Source organism: Neltuma alba, unplaced genomic scaffold (assembly GCF_004799145.2).
Source record: "Neltuma alba isolate B1F8T4 unplaced genomic scaffold, ASM479914v2 tig00013412_pilon, whole genome shotgun sequence".
NCBI lineage: Eukaryota > Viridiplantae > Streptophyta > Magnoliopsida > Fabales > Fabaceae > Neltuma > Neltuma alba.
Genome location: NW_021637666.1, coordinates 74,925 through 85,880, shown reverse-complemented (window position 1 = coordinate 85,880; position 10,956 = coordinate 74,925). Strand labels below are relative to the sequence as shown.

The window sequence follows — 10,956 nt, the reverse complement described above, 5'->3', positions numbered from 1 at the left end:
TTTAGACATGGAAAACCCACTTTCACAGTCAACATGTACAGTGCTTGGTTTAAACATCAGAAAGTCCATAATGTGAAGCTGATCTAAGGGGCCCTGAATTCCACACAAACCAACCATATTCGATAGCGAGCCAAGATCCAGCAAATGCCGCATGCCTCATAGCTTCCAACCCATGACACGTTTCAAGTTTATTACAATTTCAATGGCCAAAATTCACTTGTGATGTTACGTTCTTTCCAATCGCCTACGCCGAGACGACACACTGCCTTCATGTCTTGTCGTTGCACCTATTTGCCTTTGCCCCACCTTAAGCATATATACCCAACAGCCTTCTTCTCGCCTAATTTGCACATCATGACAATCACAGTGATCGACAAAACAAAGCAAAGTGAAATAGAGAAGCACATGTGATTATATATATTTCTACGTCAGAATTACGGTGTTTAATTAGAGCACCCGCTGAACAAAAACTGGACACCCAGGGACAGATGCCCATTTTATTCCACCAGTCTTCCCTTCTTTTTTTTTTTTTAAATTCCTCTTCATGTTGGAAACAAGCATGGAATAAAACTGTTCTCTATCTTGAAAGTACACTGCGATTTTAAAATTAGAACCGCTCTTTGATATCTACATCGATATGCATTACAAGAATTAATACTCCCACAGCCATACGAGGCGTATGCAGGAAATTTCGTGAAAAGTCCAGATTGTCCCTTCTGTGTAATCATCACGCGCACTGCCTCTCACATGACGGAGCACGCATTTGGGTTTTCGTCGCTGAAGAACTCGAATGAAGAATTGGACGGATGTGATGTATACGCTTCCGAATCGTACGGTGGAGGCTCCGTTTCTGTCCCCATCCCGGGATAATGCACCTGCGCGTATGAATGTGGCTGTGGGGCCGTATAATACGCTGTGCTGTAGCTGCTGCTGGGATACGCTGTGTGATGGCTCACGGTGTACACCGGTGGTGAATAGTAATGTGGAGGTCCGGGAGGATACTGATGGTACATGGGATGGCGTGGAGGGCTCTGATTTGCTGGATTTGGAAATGAAGCCGGAACTGGATCATGGCCTTGATCACCCTGGCCATGTGATGGGTTCGCCGATCCGGTGCTTGCAGGGGCATCACCACCAGAGTGTTCGCCAGCGTTATTCCCCTTATGCCCCTTCTTTTTCTTCTTTTTACCTCCTCCGCTTTTTTCATTCCCTGGAGCTGCTTCATTTTCACTGCCAACCTGGACAGCGATGCTAACTTTTTTCTCGGCCGCCGGCGAAGGGTTACCGGCCGGTGATATCCCTGTTTGCTTCGCCTCCGGACTTGGTTCTTGGAACTGGACACCGGTTTTACCAGTTGGTGGTCCTTCATTGCTATCTTTACTGGGGTTGCCGCCTTCGGAGTCTTGGACTACACCTTTGACAGTTTCTTTTTCGGTATCACCGCCTTGGTTGCTTTCTTCAGTGCTTTCTGGGTCGGTCTGTTTCTCTTTTTTCTCTGGTTTGGGCTGCTTTTTCTTTTTTGATTCAGCTTTTTCTGGCCACAACTCCGCGTGCTTCCCTGTTTTTATCAATTTCTTGATCAAAGTTTCGCTGTCCACGTTCCCCGTTACCACCACTTTATGTTGCCTCAGATCAATGTCTACGTTATAAACACCTGAGTTACAGACAGAAGGAACATAATATTAGGAGCAAGCTTCAAATTTAAAAGAAGACGATACTCACTCATCACAAAGACCCAAAATAGCAAAAGGAACACATGAGAAAAAGAAAAAGTCATGAAACATGAGATCTATCTTGCAAGCAAGGAATAGAAAACTCATCAGGATTCAGGAGCTCAGAGCTAACAATATTGTTATAGAAGCACGGGCCGAAAATCATACGCAGAGACATATAAAACTCATGACTCTGATGTCCGCTGAAAGTGAACAGATTTTAAACAACTAACCAGTGAATATTTCAAGGACAATCAGAAAGTGTACTGCATGAAGAAGCAGCGAGTGCAGGATTTGAACAAGCAAATAAAAAGCATCGTTATGCTAATAAAACAAAATGAGAATCGAGAAGAACACATATGAAATCAAAAAGGAAAAAACAATTTTGGAGATGATCTGTGGGTCATCAACTCACCGTTAATACTCTGGAGAACTTTCTTGACTTTCCTTTTGCATCCTTCGCAGTGAATGGAGACTTTCAACACGCAAGTCTGAGAAACAGAGCCGTCAGACATTAAGAACCTTTAGACTCAAGAATTTAACTTTAATTAGAAGAAAAGGATTTAACAAATGGCAGCATAATGAATGATTTACCTTACACATGAGGGGTTCTACTTGTTCTCTAGCTTCCGCTTTTGATTCCGTTGCAGCCATTCCGTCTAGGAAGATTGATGCTGGACTTTGATTTCCGGAGAGAGAAGAGTTGGAAGGGTAATCTAAAACTGCTGGGACAGCTTATAAAGCAAATACAAAGAAGGCCTCAAAACTTTGGCCCGCAAGAATAAACAAACAAATAAAGTGAGGCTTTTTATGCAGTAGAGGGACGCTATGAGTAAAAGGAAATATATGGTGGGCCCAGAAGAGTGTAAGGGGTAGACGTTCCTGAAAATGTCATTGTTTATTTAATACTCTTCAATTTGTATAGTGGAGACCTATCAATTTGGCATTTGATACCTCTTCGCCTTTTTGCCTTTTTCTAATCGGTGTCTGATGCCTTCTGGCTGAAGAATTTTCTTTCTTTCATACTTGTTCTATTTCACAAAGTAACTTCAATGCAAGTTACTTTTACCGCAAAAAACCAACCCACAGTTTGACAGCTTATTTTACTCATCACCTAGTAGTTCCATTTTCATTTATCCTTTCCTCGGACCGTTTGCTGAATACGAGGAGAAGTGAGTTTTGTTACGTCGGTCTCATAAAATGGACCAAATTCAAACACCGGAAAACAATTCGATAAAAGGAAGAAAAAAAGATGCCGGATTTTCTTTCCCCTTTGTCTCTCTACTTTTATATGTGAGGTGTTGCAATTAGCATAGCTTTCTTTCCATACAGATTGGACAGTGCTTTTTATTTTATAGCCAAAATGGCTTTGGTGTTGGAAAGAAAACCTCACACGTCACACCCTTTCTTCTCAAGTTATTCAGGAACTGCATTGAGTTTGTGTGTTCTTGTCAATTATGGAAGTTTTTTTTGTTTGCACATTCACTAATTCCATAGCACAAGATTACAAGTTGATGTTTAGTTTCTGGGAGTAAATGATTGATGTTTTCTTCCATTGATTTTATTTGTACTCTTAAGTCATAAATATTTTATGAGCATATATAGATTCAAAGAAAAAGGCCTGATCGTTTTCTCTGAAAGCTATCGGAAAGTAGAGTTCTCCAACTGTTTATTGGCAAAGCAGAGGCCCAGCTCGCTGCTTCCACGACACATGTTAGCTTTGAGGTTTTAGACGCTCTCCCTGATGTGATAATAAATATACCTTGATGATCCAGAGTTCACACTAAAGCTCTTCAATTCATTCACTTGATTCCATGGAATCGTACAGCATCAAGATGTGTGTGTCTGTGTGTCATGTTGTTACACGACGGTGGATAAAATAAATTAGTTGTATAATACATGTACATATGTCTATGCATCAGTTGCAACTTCTCGTATCTAAATAGAAGAAAAATAGGAAAGAAAAGCACAGCTAGATACGACTATATATAATACAGTTTAAAAGAATTATTGAACTGTTAAAAAAAATCTAAAAATTCTCTTTATGAAAATCAAATTTGGTGCTGGTTTTCCTGGAAAAGTCCTGAGAATGCCTTCTCAGTTCACCAACCAGTGCCGGAGCCCCACAGTAAAAAACACCTGAGAAAAGCACAAGGAGATGAAATGAGCCACAGGAGAAAGAATGAATGATGAGTAGGAACGAGGAACAAGCAAGGGGGGAAATTAATATACTAGTATGCTACTACGTACCAACTCTTTTGTCAGTGTGTTTAAGGGCGACGCGTTTAAAGACACTGCGCCAATTGGGTCTGGCAAAATGGGTCTTGACCCTTGTGTCTGAAACGATATCGACCCCACTCTTAGCATGGTGAAGAGATTGAAGCATAGTGATTAATGCTGATCGAGCATCTCCTTCTTCGTACACACTTGTGCAATAGTTATGGAGCTCAATGAGTCCCTCCTTGTCGTTCTCTGCGACCTCGTTCATCACACCCTTGAACCATTCGAAGGAACCTTGTTCCCTAGTAACCCAGTAGAAATAGGCTCGCTTGGTGGCGAAAGGTTTCCTCTTGTTGTTCTTAACTCCACTCTCTACCTCTCCTACTTCTACGTCTTGCTGTTGCATCATGTTGTTCAGCACGTCCTTGAGTATGCTGATCAATGGGGTCGCTCCAATTCCAAGTCCTACCAGAAGAAGAACTTCGTAGTTTTTGTAGTCTTGTGCTGGTGCTCCGTATGGCCCATCAATCAACAGCTTTGGCATCCTGCAATTATTTCCAGTTTCATTACAGAGTCAGTATAGAAATGCTTTTCTGATCATTTGAATCGGGGTATGTGTATATATAGGTCTTCTTGTTAATAAGCCTTACCTTGGTATATTGTTGCCCGCTGAGACGTCTGCTCGTAGAAGACCACTTTGGCCCTCACTTGCTGGCTGGCATGCCTGAATCAATTAATGCCACGAGTATGTATTTAGACCAGGAAGGATTTTCATATAGAATAACATGAATGAATGCACCATATAAAGTTCAGGTTGTGAGTGGTAGAAAAGTGACCTTGGCGAAAACGGTTTTGAGCTGTGATGTCCAGTCTCCCAGAGTCCGAATGTGAACGCTTACATATTCGTCTCCTGGAGCTGATGTGATAGAGAAGGGATGCCTGCAGATACCACGCAAATTAAACTAATTTATTAGCCATTATCTTCGCATCAGTAGTGAAGTCGTCGGTTCATATCAGCAAAATGAAAAGAAATTATGAACTCGTGAACAAGGCACATACCATTGAAATGGGGAGACATCTGAGCAATTAACGAATAAGTACTGGCCACTCATGTACTTGAATCCTTGTGGCTTAGACATATACAAAGCCAGTACATTTCCTGGGTATACTGCAACCTGCAGTTTTGAAAGGCAGAGTTATTAATAAACATCAGTAATAAAGCAAAACAGAGGATGGAATAGTAAATCAAATTCAAGGAAAAATGTACGCACCTTCAAGATTTTGACAGATTTGTAACCGGACCTAAAAGCGCGAATGAGTCGTTCGCATGCATATATTACCATTGGAACGGCGAGATACATCCACGTCTGGGGCACAACACAAAGTTCAGCAACAAAGTAGAACAAAAAGGAGAGGGTGGATTACAGAGTAGGGGGGAGACGAAGCATACCGTTTTCTTGTACCAGTGCTTGGAGAGGTATAGGTAGTATCCGTGAACGATTAGTAGGGCATAGACGATGACGAAGAGGTGGTGAGAGTACCAAAAGGCGTTGAAGCCAGTAAGCTTCTTGAGGGGTTTGGGGAGGTTTAGCCTGTTGCGACGGAACCAAGGCTGGGCCAGTATGAAGGCTATGGCCATAAGCACCACCATGACGATGCCGGTCCAACCCTCCGTCCCCTTCACGAACCACCAATAATTGTTGGGCCTCTCTTTTCCAAAATACTTCTTCATCGGCTCATACTCTGCGTCCGTCGCGTGCAACAACCTCGGGAAGTCGCATGTTAAATGTGATATCGCATGCGTCCCAACCCCAAGCGCAATGCCAAAAGCGATCACCTGAATCCACACAAAACAAAACACTCCTGTTACTTCTCAAACAACCGAAGTAAGGGCATGCATGACCGGTGAAGGCCGAGCATGTGGGTGTATTAACGTTATCAGTATATAGACACACACACCTTGTGAAAGTTAATGTTGTCATCGAATGGAACGATGGCTCCCAGTTTGGTCCTGCTTCGAAGCCAGGTGATGGTGTTTCTGCAGACAGGCAGTAAAATGAGGGCCATGTTGAATTTGAGAGTCTCGGCGGCACCTTTAGCTGAAGTGACACAGTAGCCCATGATGCCGAAGACGGCCCTGTTCTTGTACTGAACGAACTTCCACGCGAAAAGCCCTGCACATATGCAAATCCACAGAGCTATCACCCATATCCTCTTCCAGTTGTCCTGCACGAAGTAGGCGATGCCGCTCGTGCACCGCTTTACTGGGTTGTACTCTTTGGTGGGGACCAGCTTCTGACTCAGCATCTGACTCAGCACTCTACTGTCCGTCGTTATGTGCGTTGACTGCGCAGGGGCTTGCAGAAGCAGCGTTTCCAAGTTGTACAACTGTACATATATATCCACCCGCAAACATTAGCATTCACATTTACGTTCCACTTGCACTACTGCAATTATTGGGCTTCATCAGAGGTTCAGAGTTATGAAATGATAATAATTGACTGGGCCAGCTTTTGCCAACACCGGCTATTTTGACCATATGTGCAGGGCAAGGCCGATTTTGTTATTACTGATTATGGGTTATCTTTGGGGCAGCCCAGAACTTTTAAATTAACACAAGGTGATCCACTTTTTTTGATGACATGTAAAAAATCAAAACAGTTTTTGGGACCTTTGCAGGAGTATTGTTTAATCAGTGCACGCTCACTTAAGGCCAAAGTATCCCAGTAAAGTAAATTAACATATATGAGAGCCAATATATGCAATAGGTTTTCTTATACATGAATTGATGGTAAGAATACAAACCTCAATGTATCCCAAGTTGTCGGGGTCCAGCTCCTCTATGATAAGGGCCGCATATTCTTCCGCACGTTCTTTTATTTTTGACAATTTATTAGCGGAGGCGCTTAAGGCAATAATCTGTCAAAAAAAAAAACAATGAGGAAAAAAAAAGGATGATTCGGAATGCTTCTAGAACTCTCCAGATTTAATTTCTTGTAAACTGAGCAATTTAATTAATTAATGCCTTCAATATTTTTCTATGTTGAGTTCCCACCTCTTTCACTTCTTCTTCGGTGATCCGTCCGTCCGCGTCCTTGTCCACCCTGCCATTGGTCAAATATATGAAGCGATGATGAATAACACTATAATATAGTAAGTGCATGTAGACCTAATCAAGCATTCTACAACTTTGACATCACTAATTACATATGGTTTTTTATTCCTTCCACTTTTGACTTTTTCTCGAGTACCAGATCCCTAATCTCAACCGAAAAAGCTAAAAAAAAAAAAAAAAAAAAACCTTTAAGGGGAAGAAAAAGAAAAAGATATCTCTGTTCATGTCCCATTATTGCTTACCTAACTTCTCCGTCTGATTTACCATAACCTTTTGTGCCATTTTCGTAGCTCACACTGTTGTTGTCCTACAAAAAGACCTAGTTTTTTTTTTTTTCATTTTGTGTTTTATTTGAAAATGTTGGTGATTCTATGAAACTACTAACTAACGAGGATTTTTCCTCCTATAAAAAACCTTGTTTTATCCCCTAAAAAAGACTTATAATTTTAATAAACTAAATTAAGTAGGACGTCCCGTATTTGGTTTTTTTGGGGAGTGGAGACGAAGTGTACTTTAATTTACAGAAAATATAATAGTGTGTGCTTATTGCCACGACCACATGCAAGTTGCGGCAGATGCGCTCAGTGTTGCTTTCGACGCGTTGAGAGGGCGTAATAATTCCCTACCCAAAGTCCACAATTTCTCATGATCTTTCTAGTTTCAGAGAAATTTGAGCATCGATCATATAATGAGAAGTTCTTGACCCTTGTGAACCGAGGAATATGTAGTGCACTTGTTCTTTACTCTCTTTTTTTTTTCTCTGTGTTTTGGCTTAGACGGTTGTTCAAGGCCTAAGATATGGACACGGCCAAAGGAAAAAAAAAAAACAAAGATAAAGGCAGGCAAAGGATAAAATGAGAAGAAAAAACTCACATATCAAAAAAGGTTTGCAATCGCGAATCGAAGCTCTGATCTGTAATTTGTTCCCAAAATTCACGAAGCTCCTCCTTGGTTACGGAAGCCGATACTAAGCCTCTTCGACGAGCTAACGCGTCGAATAGCTCACCGGCGAACTCGCTCGACTCGTTCATCCCTAATCATCATCAGTGAGCATCAAAGTTAGTTTTCGTAATCAATACATACACTCCGGCCATCATGAATCTGTCTGTGAATTTTTATTGATTCTGCAAAGGGATATATATACCTATGCACTGGGCAAAGCGAGTTTTGGGTAGTTTTCCGTCGACAGCCAAGTCATCAAAGCGCTTCTCAACCTGAGACCAACCGGCGCTTCCGACATTCTTGGTCATGAACTTGAGACCTCGGAGAGCACGAGCAGCTCCCGACTTGGTCCTGTCCACCCGGTCGAACTTCTTCACAGAAGTCATGCGCCTGAGCTCCTGCGACACCTGTCTCAGGCGGATGGACAGCTGCGAGCCAAGCGACGTCGAGGACGGCCTCTTCTCCAGACGGCCGGCCAGTAACGCCGTCTCGGGGTCACCCCCTCGGATGTTCTGCACAGACACAGAGTCATCCCTGACGTCCAGCGTTATTTCCACGTACTCATCGTCCTCGTCCTTGAACCTGGCGCTCTTCTTGCTGCTGTTCCTCTTGTTGGTCACTAACGGCCCACTGAATCCCACTCGCGTGCTCCTGCTTCCCGCACTCCCAGTCTCCGACCACGACTCCATTTGGTTCTCTTGAATCTCCATTCCCAAGCGAAGTTCGTATCCCGACCTCTCCGTGCAAGAATGAATGTATGAGTGAAGCCAGCCAAAAAAGAATTGAGAAAGAATAGGTGAAGAATTTGGAGTCAGAGACTTAGAGAGAGAGGTGGGAGAGTAATAGGAGAATGAGAAAAGAAGAGTCTATATAAAAAGAGGGAAGAGTGGTGGGGTGGTCTTATATAGGTACGTTGAATGGGGGAGAGTCAAAAATGGAGGATAGAAGTCGATGATGAAGATTCAAGGATCGCATGTGAACTGGCTGGGCTCCGGAGAGCGCGTTAGTTGACGGAGGATGGCTGTTGAAGTTCAATGGGACGTTTTTTATTTTGCCTCCAAACTTATCAGAGCACACGAAATGCCAGAATCGTCCTTCCTGAAGACCCTACGAAGGTGCGTGTCTGTTGCATATATAGTTAGTCACAGCCGCTCCCGTCAAGTTTTTTTCCTTGGCAAAACGGAAACTTTAAGCAAATTAAAATAAAAATTCGAGTTTCTACTACAACTCAAAAAGAGCTGAGGCAGGCCTGGCCAGCGTTTTGACTGAGCAGCAAGAGCGAGGTCCGTCCAAACGCTACTTTGACCTTTCTTTGTTTTTTTTTATCTAGGAATTTAAACAAAATTAATACTTGTGCTTTTATTTCCCTCTTTAACTATATTATTTTTTAAAAATTAACAAATATGATATTTTATTTCAACAGTTTTTCCCCTAAGTATCGATGTCAAAGTATAATATTTTCTTATAAGGAAATCAGCAATCAACATCCGAAATTAAACAGGCATAAAATGGCCTGATAATAGCGAGAAAATGTCAGAGAAAGAGCTTTTCCGGGAGATAACAACAGAGAAAGAACTTGAATATTGATGGATGAGTTAAAGTGAGTGCGACGTGTCGTATTAGGGATAAAAAACGAAAGGTGTCAATTTGAGATCATTCTTCTGTCCCGCACATGAAATGAACTGACGGATCAATAATGCGTGTTGTGCTGGTAAACTTCACGGGCGGTCTTCTCACCCAATACCCCATGGTTACTTTTGTCATCTCAAATCAATAATTAGTACTTCATTTAATTATTCTGAGATAATTAAGAATCAATTATTTTAAATTATTTTTTGATTTAATTTTTTCATTTTAATAAAGTATTGATATTAATAATTGTTTGGACCGTTTTATCATTCTATAAAAAAAATCTAACCAGGTCTCATATTTATGATCCAAGAAAGTATACAAAATAAAAATAAAATAAAATAAAATAATAATCTTTAATTAAAGTGATGGTTCCTCGTATGAGTGAGGACAAAAGGCAGTAAAGCATATGAACGACCCACAGTTTATCATTATTGTTTTGCGCTCATAGAGAAATATAGAACCCAACAAAACCTGTAGTTATGACTTTTTTAAGAATTTCTCTCCCGCTAATGATAATAGATAACATGTCAACAACTGTGTCTATACCTCAGAAAAATTATACTCCTCCTGTCCTTAATATAAGACCTATTTAATTAGTTTGATTAGATTAAGGAAGTTGGGTAAGTTAGTTAATTATAAGAAAAGTGATACGTTTTTCCCAAAACACCATAATCATCTTTCTTAATACCCCCTCTCCCTCTTTTATTTGATTATGGTTGAGAAAGTACCTATAAGGGTAATTTAGAGAAACTTGATAAATATGAGAAATGAGTCTTATATTTATGACCAAAACCAACTCAAGAATTAAGTCCTATATTAAAGACTGGAGGAGTAATATATATGCCATGCCATTGCATAACCATATCGCTGCGTTTTATTGGAAACATGCCATTTTCATTGCATGAAATGGTCGGAATTGCGAGCCAATTATATATAATTGCAATAAATTATCATCGTCAGGATCAATTATTTTCGTCCCATAATGCAAAAATGAAGGCCGTACGAATGGCATATACTTTAATTTCCATTCAATGAATCAAAACAGTGACATGGCATTGCTCGATAAGGGATTAGTAATTAAATATGTCTTTTTTTTAATGAACTGTTATCTTAAACGCAGACAAAGAATAGCATTTGAAAAAAAAAAAAAACGTGTACATATATATATATATGTATATCTGCGGGGGGTATATAATTATATACTGTGACATTACTTGTCATATTTTACAGGTAGATATGTAATAATTTTCCGATAATAAAATTAAACTGGGAGCTGATGCCATGCATGCATAAACTGTCGCTAAATTACATGTATCCGATGGACGACAAGTGAGG

General features: G+C 40.8%; 2 protein-coding genes across 2 annotated transcripts; both read right to left on the bottom strand.

Annotated features, from left to right (window-relative positions):
* Positions 1–391: 391 nt before the first annotated feature.
* LOC114737158 (heavy metal-associated isoprenylated plant protein 35) lies at positions 392–2,465 on the bottom strand. The gene is made up of 3 exons (XM_028925067.1): positions 2,307–2,465; positions 2,128–2,203; positions 392–1,654 (listed from the first exon to the last, which is right to left on the bottom strand). The coding sequence occupies exons 1-3, from the start codon at positions 2,364–2,366 to the stop codon at positions 744–746; spliced, it is 1,047 nt and encodes a 348-aa protein (XP_028780900.1). The 5' UTR covers positions 2,367–2,465; the 3' UTR covers positions 392–743.
* Positions 2,466–3,489: 1,024 nt separating this feature from the next.
* LOC114737165 (respiratory burst oxidase homolog protein B) lies at positions 3,490–8,989 on the bottom strand. The gene is made up of 12 exons (XM_028925076.1): positions 8,192–8,989; positions 7,921–8,080; positions 6,988–7,036; positions 6,738–6,851; positions 5,892–6,320; positions 5,383–5,769; positions 5,204–5,299; positions 4,992–5,107; positions 4,769–4,871; positions 4,583–4,656; positions 3,963–4,477; positions 3,490–3,851 (listed from the first exon to the last, which is right to left on the bottom strand). Exons 1-12 carry the CDS (start codon positions 8,697–8,699, stop codon positions 3,742–3,744), a joined length of 2,661 nt encoding a protein of 886 aa, XP_028780909.1. The 5' UTR covers positions 8,700–8,989; the 3' UTR covers positions 3,490–3,741.
* Between the last annotated feature and the right edge of the window lie 1,967 nt (positions 8,990–10,956).